At 37.4% G+C, this 20,147-nt stretch overlaps 1 protein-coding gene across 1 annotated transcript; it reads left to right on the top strand.

Annotated features, from left to right (window-relative positions):
- The first annotated feature begins 10,759 nt into the window (after nt 1–10,759).
- On the top strand, nt 10,760–13,626 carry LOC139778412 (uncharacterized). Its single transcript, XM_071716327.1, is given in 4 exon segments — nt 10,760–10,764; nt 11,201–11,642; nt 12,937–13,089; nt 13,091–13,626. Coding segments are annotated over 4 exon segments (1,092 nt in total). The 3' UTR covers nt 13,583–13,626.
- The last annotated feature ends 6,521 nt before the right edge of the window (nt 13,627–20,147 follow it).

Genomic DNA, 20,147 nt, shown 5'->3' with positions numbered 1-20,147 from the left:
CCTTGATGACTCCGAACACACTATATATTGCGACATTTCCACTGAAGAAGTACGCCCATACATACCTTTCTCTCTCCGCCGTAAGATTTTCGACACCGTACACCACCTATCACATCCAGGAACCCGAGTTACTAGAGAGCTTATTGCACGCCGATTCATTTGGCCTGGCCTTAACAAAGACATCGCAGAATGGGTAAAAACATGCTTAGCATGCCAACGCGCGAAGATTCAAAGGCACAATCGAAACCTTCCAGAGCATATTCGAATTCCAGACAGCAGATTCCACCAAATTCACTTGGATATCGTCGGCCCGTTACCTCCATCACACGGATATCAGTATTGCTTAACGGCAATAGACAGATTCACTAGATGGCCAGAAGTCATCCCGATACAAGATATAAGCGCAAGCACTATCGTCAAAGCATTCTATGCAGGTTGGATTTCTCGTTTCGGCGCCCCAGCAACAATAACTACAGACCGCGGTTCTCAGTTTGAATCAAGACTATTTCAAGCTCTCACTCAACTGATTGGCGCACATAGAATCAGAACTACGGCATACCATCCTTCGTCCAACGGTATGATAGAGCGATTTCACCGTTCTCTTAAAGCAGCTATCCGTTGTCATGCAGACTCAGAATGGGTAGACACACTTCCTACAGTTCTCTTGGGGCTACGAGCCAGCGTAAAAGAGGATATCAAAACCAGCGCAGCAGAACTCGTATATGGAACGCCCATCCGTTTACCAGGAGAATTCTTCAGCAACGAGGACCCACCGGAAGATCCGCAGATATTTATCGAGAACTTACGTGAGTTCATGCGTAAGATACGTCCTTCACCACCAGCGCACCACATCAGACCCAAAGTATTCGTTCACAAAGACCTTTTTACTTGTACACATGTTTTCATCCGAGTAGATGCTGTAAAGAAACCTTTAGACTGTCCGTACGAGGGTCCATACGAGATAGTAGAGAGAATATCAGATCGAGTTTTTAAGCTTAACATAAAAGGAGAGAAAGTTACAGTATCCACAGAAAGGTTAAAGCCAGCATTTCAAGAGCTGATTCCTGCCGAACATGATGCGCAACAAGAGTCTACTCCACCACAGCAACCTGTAAGGACCTATCCTCCAGCGAAGAAGAAGGTCACTTTCGCAACTCAAGCAAAGTTGCTCGGAGGGGAGTAATATGGCCTTAAGCCTACTACGGTCGCGCTCTTGCAAAGCGGACTTAAGGCCTCCAGCCAATAATAATCGAACGCTAGAAGCGCAGCTTCATATAAAGAGACATTCCGTTGTCTTTGATAAAAAAGATTCCTTCTTGTAACATTGAAGAGTCAAGTCGATTAAAAAGTGTGATATTAAATACGTCGTGTGCTATTTTCCTTCCATCCTTTCCGCTTAAGACGCTACAGTTACATTGGACCCCACTGAACATCGATATTATTTATCGTAAATATTTCAGATACAGAATAATTAAACGTTTTTGTGCGCACGTTGGTATTGAACCTAGATCCCGACGAACGTCTTATGAATTTTTTTTAAACTGTAGAATCCCTAGAAATCCATACATATCAAAAAGTTATGACAAGTAAAAATTTACTTTGCAAGGCTCCAATTACATATCTGCCTTTAACTAAAGTATATAGGGGAGACCGGGGCTAAGCCGACAACGGGGCAAACTTGACACTAGGCTTTTTGCCAATTTAAATCTATCGTAGAAACTTGCCTTTCCTACTGTAAATGCGTCTTTATGTGCCAGTATTATCAACGGAATTTGGTAACATTCTGAGTTATAGTGTAATTTTTAACGCGACATAAGCGTTTTTGATAGTGAAAAGTAATTTTTCTGATCTCTCGAAAATGTCTACTCTTTCATCGAGCTTTACTCTTGCGAATCTACCGGTAAGTGATTTTGATGGGAAATTTGATGCTCTATATGAATCCGATAATCGTTTTTGCATATTTTCAAAATTTTCATGTTTTTGAAGTGACAAAAGTGAAAAACGACGTCCGGGGCAAAGTCAACACCACGCCGTTTCGTCGGCTCCCAGTAACTAACAATGCTTGTCATGCAGCCGTATGGCTCATGACAAATGTATGCGCACGTCCGATCGCGAGTTTACCTGCATTAATTGTTTTTCAGACATGAGTTTAGATGAAGATAATTGAAAGTTCAACAATTTTTGTTCTTATTATTTCAAATGATTGTTCTAGCTACTTTATTCCAAATTTTTGAACTTTTTAAATACACAATAAACAATGTATTTTCATTTTCAGACAGTAAAAAATAAGTTCCAGATCAAATTGTGTCGATCAGACAAAGTGTTGAGTTTGCCCCGGCGGGGTGTCGAGTTTGCCCCGGCATTTTTCAATTCGAAAATTTGTCTTCGCGTCACTTTTCTTTTCCTGGCGGCAAAACAAAGCGACGTACAGCAAAACTTCCTGAATCAATTTTGTACCTGAAGAAACACTCTTTAAATATGTACCATTGAATTTGCCTAAAAATTTTAATTAAATATTAAAAATTGCCTTTGAAAAAATAGTGTCGGCTTAGCCCCGGTCTCCCCTATACTTATTTCGGCATAATTTTTTGATGGAAGTTATATGTTTTGAAAACGAAAGTTTTCATACCCACCGTCACTATTTTGCAGAACGTTAATACAGAAAACTCGCACTGTCACATTGGACCCCGTGGCTCAAGGGAGCCCACTCTCCCCTACTTACGCAGTACTATCCAAGTAGAACAAAAAGTCAAGATGATATCAAAATAACGTCATATTGATAGTTTAGTGTGTTAATTTAGTATTTTATTAATTTAGTATTTCCAAGATACGTTACGAAAAAGTAGTACTAGCAATCAGTACTCAGTACTGAGTGATCAGTACTCGTAGTATTGACAGTATTAGTATGTTAATACTCATGAATATTGCAGAATGGTCAGTACTGTGCCTATTAGTTTCTTACAGTACTGGCAGTACTATCATGATAGTACTCCGTATATTAATCTGATAAAGTACTGACCACTTCAATACTTTGAAGTACTAATGAGTATTATTGCTTGTAGTACTGCCAGTACTGTAAGCACTGACAGACACAGTACTGACCATTCTGCAGTATTCATGAGTATTAACATACTAATACTCTCAATAGTACGAGTACTAATCACTCAGTACTGAGTACTGATTGCTAGTACTACTTTTTCGTAAGGGTCGTTAAGGATGTATGTGACACATCTCAAAGTATCACCAAAAATCTAAAAATTTCATAGATTGTTCTATTATTACGTCTAAATATTTGTGAAAATTGAGCACAATTCTCTTATTGGTTTAAAAAATATTTGATTTTTTTGTTTGCATTGATTCTTATATATCTCGGGATTGGCTGCACCAATCTTATTCGGATTGGTCGCAATCGAAAGCTTGTATCGACATTATATTTAAAAAATATCGTTAGATTTTTTATTGCGGCTTTAGTTTCTAAGACATTTTAATCGAAAGTTTGTTGACGTATGAATTTTCTTTTTATTCTTATAATTTAATGAGGAAGTACCCAGTGAAAACAACCTAGTCAAAGTGATGTCAAATTGCCATCAAATTGACGAGAGGTATGATGTCAAAAGGAGTGATCAAAATGATGGCATCATGACTGCAAAACGTCCCATACCTTGATTGTGATTATGACTGTCATTTTGATGTCATTTTGATGTCTGTTTGATGTCAAAGTAAATAATTCCCTTTACAGTAATATAAATGCAAAATTAAAATAAAATTAAAACTAAATTACATTGAAAAAGAGACAAAATAAAGACAGAAATATATTGCATAAGGTTCTTTAATCAGATTTAAGCTTTGTTCTTAAATTTATATGACAGGTAACTTAAAATCATATAGCAGTAAATCAACTTAGTTAACGAATAAACTTAATTAATGAATAAACTTACAGTTAACATAATAAACTAAATATTATAAATGTTTATATATATATATATATATATATATATATATATATATATATTGCGACGCTATTTCCTACGGTCTCGCTATCCGGAGAAGGGCAGTCGTGGATTAACAAAACGCGAAGTTAGGTTGAGAGACGTCAAGGTAACGCGGGCGGATGCCCGCAGATAATTGCCAGATAAACGTAATAAAATGGGCGCCAGGCGCGACTATTCGCGCCACCGTACAATACCTTAGCACCAATACCTAACGTAATACCTAAGGGCGTAGTTTCCTTTTACGTGGAAATTTTGGAGAGGAGACGTAACACAATTAATCATACACAATTAACAAAATAGAATAATATATATTTGAAATCAGAGAAAGAAATGTAATCAGAGATAGGATAACATAGTTGAAATCAGAGACAGAAATGTAGTCCGAGATAGAATAACATATTTTGGAGTCAGAATCGGAAACAGAATAATATGTTTGAAGTCAGAAATAAGGCAGATATCAGAAAAGATGTAAGGACGAATGTCAGTGCGGCGAACCGCCTTTCGCGCAAACACGAGTCACGAAACACTCAGATATCGAATAACACGCAACGACTTATTCTCACGCATACTCACGAAAATCTCACGCAACGACTTACACTCACGCATACTCACGAATCCGAATCTCACGCAACGACTGGTACTCACGCCTACGCACGAATCCGAATAACACGCAACGACTAGTACTCACGCATACGCACGAATCCGAACAACACGCAACGGCTTGTACTCACGATCCGAACGTTACCCAACTCTCGGCGGTTGGCCTCGCCAGGCCGAACCATCGGCAGACGATCGTCCTCGCCTCTTGTTACCCAACTCTCGGCGGTTGGCCTCGCTCTGCCGAACCCTTGGCAGACGATCGTCCTCGCCTCTCGTTACCCAACTTTCGGCGGTTGGCCTCGCCCTGCCAAACCATCGGCAGACGATCGTCCTCGCCTCACACCAACGCAAGATGACCCGAATCGCGGACGATTCCGCGACTTGCCACGCGAATCCCGAAATTTCCCGCATCCCCCGCTCACGACGAAACCCGGTGATTTCACGGCACCCCGCCAATTCCCTTATGAAAAAGTACACTCAACTTTGATGGTTAACACCCAAATTTGAGTGTTAACACTAAACTTACGCCCAAATTTAAGAGTTAACACTCAAATTTGGGCGTAAGTTTAGTGTTTGTCATCAAAGTTAAGTGTCAACACTTAAAGAACCCCGCACAAAACCACGTGAAAAAGCCGTTCTGTCGAATTGGCTAAAACTTTGGGAATCGGTAGTTTATGTGATGCTGATCAAAAGTTTCAATGGGCGCGAAGTCCGAAAATGGTCAGTTTTCAAGATACGAGAGGTCAAAAGTTGGGAATATGGCCAACAGATCTAGCTTACATGGGTTATCTACGCACGCATCGACGGCACTCATTGAGACGGAACTTGTTCCGCATTGAGACGGGACTTGTTCAGAGGATGTGTGAAGACTGTCAGGATAAGCAATAGCTACGCAACATTCGTGCAGCTAATATGGCCAAGTTACTGATACGGCCAGATCGAGTATAATATGGCTCTTGACTCGCGCTACCCGTTCTTAGCGCTATCAACGGCGTGGACGTGACGGGTGTTTGATCCCTTGTGTGTGTGTGTGTGTGTGTGTGTGTGTGTGTGTGTGCGTGTATGTGTGTGTGTGTGTGTGTGCGTGTGTGTGTGTGTGTCTGTCAGCAGAGATAGCTCCGGAATCGAGCAAAAAATTCATTTTTCCCGTATTGGTTTCCTGCATCGGGAGTGTCACGAGATCTAGATTATAATTTTTACTAGTCTTGCTTGTCACTTGAGTAACTTGATACTCGCTCACGTCTCGCGCCTTATGCTTTCTCGGTTTCTTTTCCTCTTCACTGCTACTGCTGCTGCCGCTGCTGCTGCTATTCGATATTTCATCGTCCTTGTCTGACGTATGCTTAAACGCTTTCGCTGTGGTATATACCTGTGGTTTTTTATTTCCATCAGTTTTAGATTGGCGTGTTCTTTCCTTTTCGGGTCGGCCGTTCAGCTGCCAACAATCTTCCCGTTTGTGCCCCTCTTTCTTGCAGTGGAAGCAATATTTCTCAACGGTATTTATTCCGCTGGGTTTTTCTGCTCTCGGGAGAGAATATCTATTGGCGTATCGGCTAATGCGGCATTCTTGTCCGCTATTGCCTAGCTTTCCGCATTTATCGCATTCAACTCCAACGCTTTGAGCTTGTCGGGTTTGCTCCTGACCGTTTTTGTTTCGGTCAATATTATATGTTGAGCGCTGAGGCGGTCCTTTCAACTTCTCCTCGGACGTGGCGCCTAAAATGGCTGCTGTGAGATTAGCGTAATTTCGTGATCTCACGATAGTTTGAATGTCATCTCGGAGTCCTAGCTGGAAATTTTCTAGCGCTAGCTCCTGTATCGTATCTAATATCGCTTTTCTTTGTTTTGAAGACTGTTCACGGCCTTCGATCATTGATTGATATAGCTCCATTGATAATTTGTCTACGCGGAGTCCGTATTCTCTCGCGCTTTCGCCTGGCTTTTGCCGGAGCATATTAAATTCTCTCTGAATGTGCGTGGTGCTTCGCTTTGCCAAATAGCACATTTCTATTTCCTGCTTCAATTGAGTGAAAGAGTGTATGTCTCGCGTTTGGAAATCATACATTGCCTTCCCCGTTAATTTCGTGCAACGTATAGCTTTTAATAATGATTTCTCCTCAGCGGGGTTAATTTCGTTCATCGCATAGGAGCTTGCGTTTAAGAATTTTTGTACCTGACTACGCGAAGTTCCGTCGATTTCCGGAATCATATCGCGAGCTTCCTTTAATTTAAGGTACGTATTTACGAGATCGTGTTGGTTTCTGACGTCTTCCACCGTTCGTCCGTAAGTTATGTCGAGAGGATTTTGGCTGCGTACGCGGCGACCTATTTCGTCGGGGCGATTGTAATTTGCGGCTTCTAGCCTGCTTACGCGGTCCTGCATATCGCGCATTGCGCGAAGGAGTTCTACAGAACGATCGAATTCCGCGGCCTCTGCACGGTTCATGCGATCCTGCATGTCGCGCATCATGTTCAGGATGTCGTCTAGCACGGAGTCCTGTGCTCCTGGACCTGCTCGCGCCGGCTCAGGGGCTCGGCGTTGGTCAATTTCGGACGGTCGCCCGTTTACCGAGAGTCGCGTTATTTCCGCGTCGATCTGCTCTGGTATCACCGGCATGTCTCGAGTTTCGTCGCGGGGCGTATTAACCGGAACCGCTCTTCCTTGCTGGCTCATAGTGTTGGCCCGGGGGGTATAATCCTCTTCCGTCGGATCGAATATTTCGCTGTCGTACGAGGTCAGGGAGAATTCTCCTCGTTGAGAGATTCTGCTAATCGTACTGCTTGCGACGTCGGAGTGTGCGTCTGCTTGTGTCGGGGTCAGTCTATCGTCGCCGTTACCGCAATTATTATTGTTATTTTCACGCGCTAAACTTGCGTCTATTTCGTCGAACGGAAATTCCCGCTCTATAATGACGTTCGGGTGCAGTTCTAGCACCGGTGTGCTATCGTCCGAAAATTGCGAGTCTAAATTCCGTCGCACGCGGTCTAATGTTTCGCTATCGGTATGTCTATTGACGCGCACGGGACGTCGCGAGCTAGATTCTATCGCGCGCAGTGCTGGTTCACTGTGGAGGAACGACGCGTTTCGAACGGGGCGGAACGGGGTAATTTCGCCTTCTGGCATTTATCGCTTTATCACGCTCTACACCTAAACGCATTACAATTGTTTTCTCGACTTACATTAGTAGTCGCATGTTGCTCGTTACTGCACTGGTTGTTGACCGTCGCTGCGTGGCTCGGCTGCTGGACCGACGAGTCACCGTTGTGGTAAGTCAACGCCTTCTCCGGTGTCGTTGCTAGCCGCTACTGGGTGTTTCCTTCTTCTGGAACGGGCCGCTACCGGGTGCTTCCTTCCTCTGGCTCGGACTGCTACCGGGTGCTTCCTTCCTCTCGAGCGGGCTGCTACCGGGTGCTTCCGTCAGGGTTGATTTCACCACTTTCACTGTTTCGCTCTTTTCTTTCAGGCGAATACTCGTGGCGGGAACACACGCGACGGGGATGTTCTCCGATTGCCAGAATCCCACCGCTGCCACCAATTGTTGTGCCGTAACCGGGAGTTGTTCTCAGGGCCGGCACAGGATTCGGGAATTCCGGGTCGGAGAGTAAAGCACGTCACAATGTGTACAATAATTGAGCCAAATATATTTCCCTTTTACACTTTACATTAGTTCCCTTTATTCTAGTTCCGATACTCGCGAAGTTGAAACGCTTTTATATTTTAGACGCACGTTACCGTTTCGTTGTTAACTGACGACTGCCCGCCGATCGTCGGATTCGGCGGTATTTGTCCGCGTCTGTCGCTAACTCGGGGGCTCCCGCGTTAGCGCTAACCCTACGCGGTCAGCGTTTCTGGTCGTGTCGAGTTGCATCGGATGATCGGTCGCCCGATGCAATCGTCAGTCTTTTCGGCGGATGTGGATTTTATGTCCGTCGCTAGGGTCGGATTTCGTATCGGAGGCACTTGGTGTTGCCAAGTGCATTAATTAGTCTTAACTACGTTGTGCGCTCACAACAGAATGTTCTATAAATATTTTGACAAATATAGAATATTTGGAATATTTACAGAACATTTTGTTAATATTCTTAAACATTTATAGCATGTGCTATGAATATTCTAAGAAACTTTTCTAGAATTGCTATAAATATTTCGATAATAATCTGTAAACATTGCGATGAACATGAAATAATCAGAATATTAATAGAATATTTTTTACATATTAGTAGGATATTTTTAAAATAATCTATAAACATTTTAGGAAAAATATTGAAAACATTCTAACTATTCTAGGAATATTTAAAGAATATTTTAGAACATTATATAAATATTTTGGAAAACATTAATAAAAACTTTTTAGAAATTTTTCTGCAATATTTATAGAATATTTCGTGATTTTCTTGAAGTATCTACAATATGTTATGCATATTTCAGAAATATTTTATAAATATTCTGCAAACGTTTTGCGCATATTCAACCCTAGAACCTCCATAACGATCGAGATAATAAGAAAACAAATATGATAAGTATCTGTCAACCGTAGAAATCAACATTAATAAAAATGTTTTGGAATAAATATAATTATTTCAATGGAGTATATCTGCACAAGCAGGTATGTATCTATACAGGTAGAAAGTTGCCACTGGTCTCCCGTAAAATTTGATAAAAATTTAGTATCTACGTTAATCGTCGTGATTACTGTAAGCGATTTGCCACAGTCTCCCCTCTAACTTCGGACCTACCCATACAGCACAAAATGTTTTTAAAAAATATTTCTGAATATTTCTATAAAAATATTACAAGAAATATTTTAAAATGGTTTTATGAATATTTTAAAAAAGTTAAAAAACCTTTTGTGATAACATTTTTAAGAATATTTTAAGAATCTTTTAAAAATATTTATAAAAATGTTCTTTTTTATCACCCAGACAATATTTTCTTAAATATTTGAAATATATTTTTGAAATATTAATTTAAATCTACATATTTATTGTTTTATAATCTTGTTCCAAAATATTTAAAAATATTTTAAATTTATTATTGGTTCCATAATCTTTTTTTAAATATTTTTGAAATATTATGAAATATTTTTAATTAAAAAATGCATAGTAGCGCATCTTTCCGTGCTAGTTTGGAACGACGCCGCTAGGCGGCGCATGATGGTAAGACTAACTCGTAAGTAAATTTCAGTTGAGGGCTAATATAAGCAGGTCTCTGGCGAAGCAAGAGTATGACATTCGCAAGATATGTATATTTTTCAAATATCAAGATGTACCTATATTCCCAAATATATTAAGAAAAATGTCTGTATTCTAAGATTGTTTTAATAAATTCACAAATATTCACAAATATCCTATAATTGTTTTATAAATGTATACAGAATATGCGATACCCCATTTTTAATGTTCCTAAAATAATCTATAAATGTTCCATAAATATATTTTGCATATATTAAAAAATTATGGATTATGCGGAAATATTTATAAAACATTTGTAGATTATTCGAGAATATTTACAGAAATTTCTAAGAACATTCAAAGCGGGACATTATTACACGTTCTTTGCACATTTATAGATCATTCATAGAAAATTCATGAATATTTTAAGGAATATTTATAGAACATTCATGGAATATTTTATGCTGTATGAGTTGGTCATCTTCTTTCTAATGTCATTTTTAATCCATAGAGTGATATAATTTTTTTGTTACAAAAACATACAAGACGTTAATTTTGTCGAATAATTAAATTTCTTTTTTTTTTTGGAAACTAAAAATTTCTGGAACTCAACACTGTGGGTTTATATTACATGTAGTGGGTACTGCATACCTGTAAAATTTTATCAAAATTGGGTGTGGGTGGTTTTCGTAAGTTTATCCTTTTTTTATTCCTTTCTGTGATTACTATTAAATTCTTAAGTTTATATTATAGAAAAATTACTATATAATATTATAGATATTTTATGATATTTAATTTATGGATTAGTGTATAAAAATGAAAGAAAACAGAGAAAAGAGAAAGTCATAAAATGAAAGCAAACATAAGAATAGAAATTTTATATATTTTTTATGTAAAGAATGCTAAATAAAATATACTATACAAAAAATTTCAAATAATTAATTAAATAATTAAATTTGAAACATCTGAAGAGAGAGCAAAAGTATGACATCAAAATGCGGTAACAGAACTGATTTAAATATATTTTAGTAGGTTAAATAAATAAAATAAAAAAGAAATTTTACCTTACTGACTGTTAGATGTATTATAGCCTAACATATCGTAAAACAATAAATCAATGTAAAGTAACAAATAGTCAGGCGATCCGCGTGAGTCATAGAAGGTTTTTTTAACCTCACAAATGGATTTTAATTGTTACTTTTGAAAGATAAGTTAGGCAAGTTAAAAAGTTAGATACAGAGTTGAGCACGCGTGGAGTGGATTGCTCTTACCAATACGTATACAAAACTTACTTTAAAAAATCAAACGGGCACAGTAACAACTGTGTCGCAACCAACAACGTAGAACTACGTCTACTGTCACTAGTTCACGTTAAAGTATTCAACAAAGGACAGTTGACGTAAGGCTACGTCAATTGTCACTATTTCACGTTCAAGTATTCAGCGAAGGACAGTTGACGTAGGGCTACGTCAACTGTCCTTCGCTGCCAGTTCTGAGCTGAGCGTTGAATGGCGGCCGAAGAGGACGACCACGACGGCTCGCGCCGCCACGGAAGCCTCGCAGCAAGGAAGATCCGCGGGAGGCCAAGGCACGGGACCGAGCTCGGATCCCCGGGACCGGCGCGAGAACGCCGATCGGTTCACCTCGCCCAGGCCCGGCACGTCAGCCAAACCCGCTTCCCGACCAAGCCCGACACGCCCCGCTCCTCAGAGCCAATCCTTATTCCGAAGTTACGGATCCAATTTGCCGACTTCCCTTACCTACATTAGTCTATCGACTAGAGGCTCTTTACCTTGGAGACCTGCTGCGGATTTGCTGAATACTTTAACATTACCGACATTACCGACTTTAACATTACTGACATTACCGACTTATCGAGTAGGTCGCGCGCTTTTCTCTCTTAATTGTGAAAAAATATTGATAAAAATGTTAAGCGCGAACACTCTTGTATTAAAAATATCTTTATTTTTGAAATGTTAAGTATTTAAATGAGATTACATATGTATTGTAGGTTAATTATTATCGGCCGCTGAGCTTTTCTTAGATATAATTAATTAATGAAGATTAAATATATCTATATAAATAATTTTTTGACTGTTAATATTTAAACTGTTTTTTCATCGGTTTGATATAAAAATATGTTTTAATTGTTATAGATATTCGATAAATAACTGTAAAACATAGCGGTCCTCCGTTAGCCCTCGGCGGGGGAACAGGTGGAAAGCTCGAGGAGGTAGAAATTGGGTCGAAGACAGAATTGTGTGAAAGGGTGGAGGCGCAGGAATAAAGAAGGTTACGAAGGAGGTTGAGAGGAAGAAGAGGCATTGGAGGTGAGGAAAGATTCGAGGTGATGTGGCCAGAAACCGAGGGAGAAGAGAAGAGTTGAAAGTGAGGTTAGGATGACGGTGAGGAACTGGAAGGAGGTCGCCGGGGATGGAAGAGGTGAGAGGCGGTGGAAGGGGAGTGTTAGCTGGAGCTGGAGCAGGGCCTGGCGGGCAGAAGTGGAGACGTGGAGTCCGCTGGTTGGCTGTCGACGAGAAAAAGGCGCTATGGAGGTATCGGTCCGAGCCGGCGCGGGGAGGCGACTGCTCCGAAAGAGCATGTTGGCACCACTGCGGGGCGGTAGGACGTGGCGCGCAAGAGTGTGCTGCGGGCAGAGCAGGTCGGTAAGGAGGAGAGAGTAGATACCGGCGACGGAGGAGTTGGCGTGAGAGGCGTTTGGATTAAGGCGAGCGCGCAAGAGAACTGCACGGCAGCCAATGGGAGAGGAGCGGGAGAAATCGAGAAATCGATGGATCGAGACGATGGTTCGATCGAGGAGGTGCGCGCTAGGCAATAGCATGTGGAAGCTAGTGGTCGCAAGGCAATGAAGAGCTGATCGGTAAAGGAGAAGCGGAAAAGCGGAAAGGTAGAAAAGCGGAAAAGAGAAGTCAAGGAAGGCGAGGAAGAAAGCAGAAGAGAGGGAAAGTAGGAGTGAGTGGAGTCAAGGAGAGAATAAAGTAAGTAAGGGAGAAGAAGAAGAGGGATAGAGGTTGGCCGCGGGAACACACACACACACGACACGATTGAGGGTTAGAGGAGAGAGAGAGAGAGAGAGAGAGAGAGAGAGAGAGAGAGAGAGAGAGAGAGAGAGAGAGAGAGAGAGAGAGAGAGAGAGAGAGAGAGAGAGAGAGAGAGAGAGAGAGAGAGAGAGAGAGAGAGAGAGAGAGAGAGAGAGAGAGAGAGAGAGAGAGAGAGAGAGAGAGAGAGAGAGAGAGACCATTACGCGGAAGAGAACCCCCACTGCATAAAAGAAACGCACGCCCAGGGAAGATTTCACGTCAACCAACGTTTGGATGGGGGTTGTGGACGATACGATTATCGGACCGTACTTTTTTCCTGAACATATAAATGTCACGGCAGAAGTATATTCCGAGTTTCTGGAGAAAACACTGCCCGGTTTGTTGGAAGATATTTCATTACACATCCGCCCAAACATCATCTTCCAACAAGACGGCCATCCAGCCCATACTTCCGTTCTCGCCCGTACGATTTTGAATCGTCGATTTACAAACAGGTGGATAGGCATTCACAGTGATCTGCACGAGTGGCCACCGCGATCACCTGATCTCACGCCTTTGGACTTTTTTGCATGGGGTTTTATACGCGATCAGGTATATAAAACATTACCCATGAATCGCAACGAGTTAATTGCAAGAATACGGGTAGCAAGTCGCGATATTACACCTGTCACATTAAGTAGAGTGCGACAAAATTTTATGCGGAGAGTCGCATTGTGTTTGGAGAACAATGGTGGACATGTAGAACATATCCTGTAAAATAAATACATTGTAAGAAATTAATAAATAATTATTTACATATAGATATGAAACAAATTTTTAAATAAAATACCTTCTTATGCACACTGAAGAAAGAACATTCTTGTATTAAAACTATCTTTATTTTTGAAATATTAAATGTTCAAATGAGATTACATAGTGTTAGACAAAGATAACTTGCTTACATGAAAAATTTGTATAGTTATATCAAGAACAATATATTCTCATTATTCAATAATAATTTTTTTCATCGGTTTAATATAAAAATATGTTTTAATTGTTATAGATTATTCGATAAATAACTGTAGAACATAGCAAAGAGCGATTCTCTCCAAATTTTTAGGTAATCACGTTCTTGCGATAACAAAACAATTCAGCAAGTATTTGCGAGGGGACGCGGTTTCCTTTAATTGTTATTAATTTTTTATTAACCATTTATTCTCTAGCGGTCGATAGCAAAGAACGATTCTCTCCAAATTTTTAGGGAATTACGTTCTTGTGATAATAAAGATCGAGAACGACCACTAGAGCATAAATTGTTAATAAAAAATTAATAACAATTAAGGGAAATCGCGTCTTGTCGCAAATACTTGCTGAATCGTTTTGTTGTCACAAGAACGTAATTCCATAAAAATTTGGAGAGAATCGTTCTTTGCTATCGGTCGCTGCAGAATAAATTATTAATAAAAAATTAATAACAATTAAAGAAAACCGCGTCTTGTCGCAGATACTTGCTGAATCGTTTGGTTATCACAAAAACGTAATCCCCTAAAAATTTGAAGAGAATCGTTCTTTGCTATCGGTCGCTGCTGAATAAATTATTAATAAAAAATTAATAACAATTAAAGGAAACCGCGTCACAGTATATACAGTAGCGCAACTCTGTGTCGGCACCTTTGATGTTGGTGAAGCCAAGCTGACCACGGTCATGCGCGACTTAGGGCAAGTGACAGTAGCGCCCTCTGTATCAGGCTGTATCAATAATTTCAGGAACCTAAGGCTAATTTTCTCAGAAAAATTCTTAAAAATAATGTATATTAAAAAATAAACATATATTTATCACGTTAAAAGCTTTTTGGTTTTTGGAATAAAAAAATTTAAGTTTTATTCTTTTCCAATTTTATATTTTGTACTTATTAATATTAGGGCCTGCGCATAATAGGACAAATATTAAATATTAAATATTAAATATTAAATATTAAATTTTACACAGGAGAGAAAAAGAGAAAAGATCTTTTATACAATACAATTAATATATGCAAAATTACAACAATTTTTAATAAACATTTTTTAATATTATAATGAAAAGAATTTCTTAAACATATACATTATATATATAAATAATCGATTTTTAGTTTTGGCAAACAATAAATATATCGTTATTTAAAATCTTTTTTAAAGGAGGGAGGAGAAAATGCATTTAGGCACATCCCGGGACGCCGCGAAAGCCCGGGGTAGTGTGGGACTCCTCCAGCCCGTCGTCACCGAAACTGGCCCTACCCACTAAAACCTCCCATCTTACATAACACACCTTACATATATATATACTTATTTAGTTACATGCTAAAAAAATAACGCCTTAAAATGTACTTAAACACATATGTATATACGCATACAGCACCTTATACATTAAAACGTTTTTTCTCTTTCTTTAACTCTCTTTCCTTTTCGTATCTCAGCTACTTGATCCACCTCAATACAAATTGGAAAGAGAGAAAAAAAGAGAAAAAAATTACAAAAACATTAATATTAAAGAATGTTCAAACTATATGTATATCAATTATACATGCAATTAGAACATAACAAAAACACACTGTGAAAAAACATGCAATTGATTATATAATAATTTAATTACATTATTAATAAAACTGTTGCAATTCAAAGAAAAAATCATATTAATACATTGCACGCATATTATATAAAAACAAGACTGTGATAGATGAAATGAAAAGGACACACTTATATATGTATATAAAAATACAATTAGAGATGTAAAATATTTAAAAGTTTTCTATTTTTTTTCTTTACTTTATTGCTTATACTTTTGCTTGATTTATTATGTTGTGATAATGTAAAATAAATTCGCATGCGCAAAAACAATTTAATGAGAAATAAAATGGGAAAGTCAGAACATGGAGGTTTAAAAATTACTTTCTGTGTTAGCTCAAGCAAATAACTGCCAACATTTTTTTGGAAACAATTACTCTCAAAATTTTCTACGAATATTTTTTCTAATTGACGTACATAATCACAAAAACTATTACTTGGTACAGTCAATTTCCCATATTGATTATCTTCTTGACTTTGATATGCTCGAAAAGAACAATATATTGTTGTATCATCTAAAACAGTCTTATTTTCTTTTAAATACATTGCACATGTATCGCAAGGATGTATTTCTAAACATTTTTTGACTAAAAATCCACACACATATTTAAATGCATTCTCTTCTGGCAGATCTAGTGTATAATAATCATGGTTCGGTATATTTAAAATTTTGCATGGCGTAGATGGAGTAAATTCTGATACTATAGATTCTGTAACTGCTCCAATTTCATTTAACATTTCATCATTATCTGGAGCACAATTTGTTGTATCATCAGTATGTTTCATAAATTTTATGCTAAAAAGTTTTTTGAAAGCGCGCACAAATTGTATAGGTGTTGGATTTAAGCAATTACCACCTTGTTGTCTAACTGAACCAAAAAAATTTTCTACGCAATCTTGATTTAATCTGCGGGTAAAAAGTTGCGAAAAGTTGTGACATTTTAATGTATCCCACAATTGCATTATACTATTGATTGTGATCTGCCAGCATTGAAAGCATTTTACTGATTTAACAGGCGAACCATTTTTATCAATTACTACAATTGCTTTTATAAATTCAAGCATATCCTCTAAAAATTGTTTTTGTTTTTCACTTCCAGTGTAAGCGCTTCCGTATTCTTTCGGACTAACAATCGCAGAAGAATTTAAAATATCAAATAACTTATCGAAACGATCTATTAACTCAATAGTTCCAATTACTTCAGATGGAAGAAAACCAGATGACATTTGGGTACACATGCCCGCAGCTACATGATTGCTAAATACTTGCACAGCAAATTTGACTTTCATTTTTTGGAATCCATTTGGTTCAATATGACATTTCGATAATTTATGAGCAGCTCTTATCCACTGTTTGCTATCTTTTTCATAAAATTGAACGATATGCGCCCACGAAGCAACTTTTGAACAAAACTCGAAAATATATTTCATTAAATTATTGCGCGTTGCTTTAGCTAAATGACAAACATCAAAAATATATAATATTCTTTCTTCGTCAACAACAAAAGTAGAGTTTGTTGTTGAAATTCCTAATTCGCGCGAAAACTGTATGAAATTAGACCCCATATCTGTTACTAAAGCATGTACATTTGCGCCATTACTTTTTAATTTTATTATTATTTCAAAAATAATCTCTTTTAAAATTTTACTTGGGCATGCGGTTTCAATAAAACAATAAAAAACAGGAATTTTCCATTTGCCAGCAATGCTTCGTGCCATAATGACTAAAGCACTTTTTGCAGGTATGGGAGATTTTTCATAACCAGTGTTTTGAAAACCAATAATTTTGTCTTTGGAAACATTATAAAATAAATGACTTTTTAAGCTCATCTCATCTGCAGATAAAATGCAATGTCTCTCTAAAGGTGGTAGTGATTGTAATTTTATGCGTAATAGTTCAAAAATTTTTGAATTTACACCTGGTTCAATCTCCCATGTCTGAGTAAATCGTTGCAGGGAACGCACAGAAGGCAATGCAATTGACGTCTTTAATTCTCTGTAATTTCGCGGACTTAAAAAAAATAAAGATAATGCAAATTTCTTAAATTCCGGATCATATCTCATACCACGCTTGCTCTTAATCTGTGCATCAATCTGCGCGGATAATAATTTCTTAAAATTACCATGCAAATACTTATTTCCTAATTTTCTAAGTTTCTCAAGATCATTACCTTCTTCTTCAGCTAATGCAATTCTTCTCTTATTGTTTTCTTCTCTTTTCTTCAATCTTCTAACTAACTGCTGCAATGTTTTCACCTTTGCTTTTAATTTTTTATTTTCTGCCTGCAGTTTATCCTGAGTTGACATTGCAGTTGAATGCTGGATACCGCTGGATGTACTTCTACAAAATATTCAAATTTATTAGAAAATGAAAAAGCACAAAGAAGAACAGAGAAAGAAAGAGATTAAAAGAGAGAAATATGTATATATGTATATGTATGTACATTTATGTGTATATATATATATATATATATATATATATATATATATATATATATATATATATATGAATGTATGTATGTATGCATGTATGTATGTATATATGTATGTATTGTATATATATGTATATGTTTGTATATAATTGACTTTAATAATTTATGTATAAAAACTTACGGTTCAATTTGAGGTTCTATGTCAGCATGCAATGGCACAGTTTCATCTTCTTCTATCAGCTCACAATCAGTTTCTGTTTGCATTACTTCAGTTTCTGATTCTCTTGGCTGTAGATCTCTGAAAAATATACAATGATAACAGATAAAATCTTAATTACTATTAATTTTATGTTTAATAAAAGCAAAATTATTTTATCATCTATACACGTAATATGCAAGCAAATTTATATTTGTATATATATTGTTATTGAAAGAAAAATGCGAACAGATTTTATATAATAGAGATATGCTATATTATTATTAAAATAAAATATAGATAAAAAAATTCACATTAAATATACCTATTTATTTCCTCTTGTTGATTTTCTGCATCTTTTTCTTCAGATATTAAATTGGAAACTTCATTACTGTAAAAAGAATTATTATCATCAATTTTTTTTCTTATATTTTATTTATATATTCATATTCAGTATATTAGAAACATTATATTTGTATTATATATAAACATCAAACACACACATTTTATACATATAGTTATTTAAATTATTACAGTAATAATAACAAGATGAAAGCCTACCTATTATTCAAATCTGACATAAAAAATTTCGTTGGAATGGCATTTGGATGAAGTCGTGCTCTTGCTTTAATTGTATACCATTTTTCTTCAAAATGATGGTGACACAGACGACAATTTCGATAGGCATATTCTGGTCCTAAAGGTATAAGATCTTGCCTTCCACATGCTTGTACCCATGCCAACCATCTATATAATATTAAATATATTAATATATTATATAAATAAACAATTAATAAGTAATTAAAAATAATTAATTGTTAATAGTAAATAATTAATTAAATACTAAAAAATTAATAATAAAATAATATAAATAACTATAAAATAATTAATATTTATAATTCAATATTAATAAATGTTGGATTACATATCTACATTCAGACATTTATTAATAGTTTCAACATTTAATTGAAAGCAGTGCATTGCACATAATATATACTACTCTAAAAAAAATAGGAAACGCGTTTTACAAAGAAAGAAATGGGCTATCTTCAAATCGTTGTAACTCCGTGAAAAATCATCATACAGAGGTGCTCAAAAAAGCATTTCAAAACTTGAAGTTTCTACTTAAACGTACTATTGATAGTTTTTAAAAATCTCTTAATCTTCTCAGTGCTGTGTTCTAAAAAAGGGCATATCGTTTTTTCCCTTAAATTTACGTATTTTTAACGTTCTATGCCGTGACAGGATAAATTCTCTCGACAAATACAACTAAATTTCCATAAACTACAATCTTTTACGTACAAATTGCTTTTTTAAAATTTTTCTACAATTTTTTTGCCCGAGTTACATGACTTTGAAGCTAAACTTGTTCTCTTTTTCAATATATAGGGGAGACCGGGGCTAAACCGCCAGTTTTTTTTCGGAGCCGATTTTTAACAACAAAATAAATAATTGAAGTTAAATGTGGTATACCACTGTAAAAAGTGAACCTTTAGCTACAAAATTTATTAAGGAAATTTTTATCTACGTCGCTTTGTTTAACCGGTATAGAGCAAAAACGACAACGGTGCAAAAATTGAAATCTCAAAAATGCCGGGGTTGAACCGCCACCCCCCCGGGGTTTATCCGCCACACTGCATTTTCAATACATATACGTACATGTAATCCTGAAAAATGATATGATACATTTTAATAATTGTTTTTTAAGAGAAAAATATAAAAATTTATTAAAAATTTTTATGCAAAACATTAAAAAATAATTGTTTTACCTATTCCATAAAACAATTTAGGCACGTGAATACAGAGGTTAACCAAATCGTAAACTCCCCAACGGCACGTCACATTGTCAACGCGGGCAACCACGGGGAATACGCGTGACGGCGTTCCGGTGCCATAGGATCAGCGCGGACCCTCGAGCAACCTAACCAAGCCGCGTTTCTCGCGGGGGAGCGATAAATAGCGACAGGGGGGTTAGAAAAGCTCGCGGTGGAGCGCGACCATTTTACCGACTCGACGGCGTCCTCGCGCCGATTCCTCGACGCGCCGACGACGACGACGACGACGGCCATGACCACCACGACGACGACGGCCACGACCACCACGACGACGA

This window comes from Temnothorax nylanderi, unplaced genomic scaffold (genome assembly GCF_030848795.1).
Source record: "Temnothorax nylanderi isolate EJ_2023f unplaced genomic scaffold, tnyl_v1.0 TNYL_tig0182_pilon, whole genome shotgun sequence".
In the NCBI taxonomy this organism is placed as follows: Eukaryota; Metazoa; Arthropoda; class Insecta; order Hymenoptera; family Formicidae; genus Temnothorax; species Temnothorax nylanderi.
The sequence above is the reverse complement of the archived record's forward strand: the minus strand, read 5'-3'. Positions and strand labels throughout refer to the sequence as shown.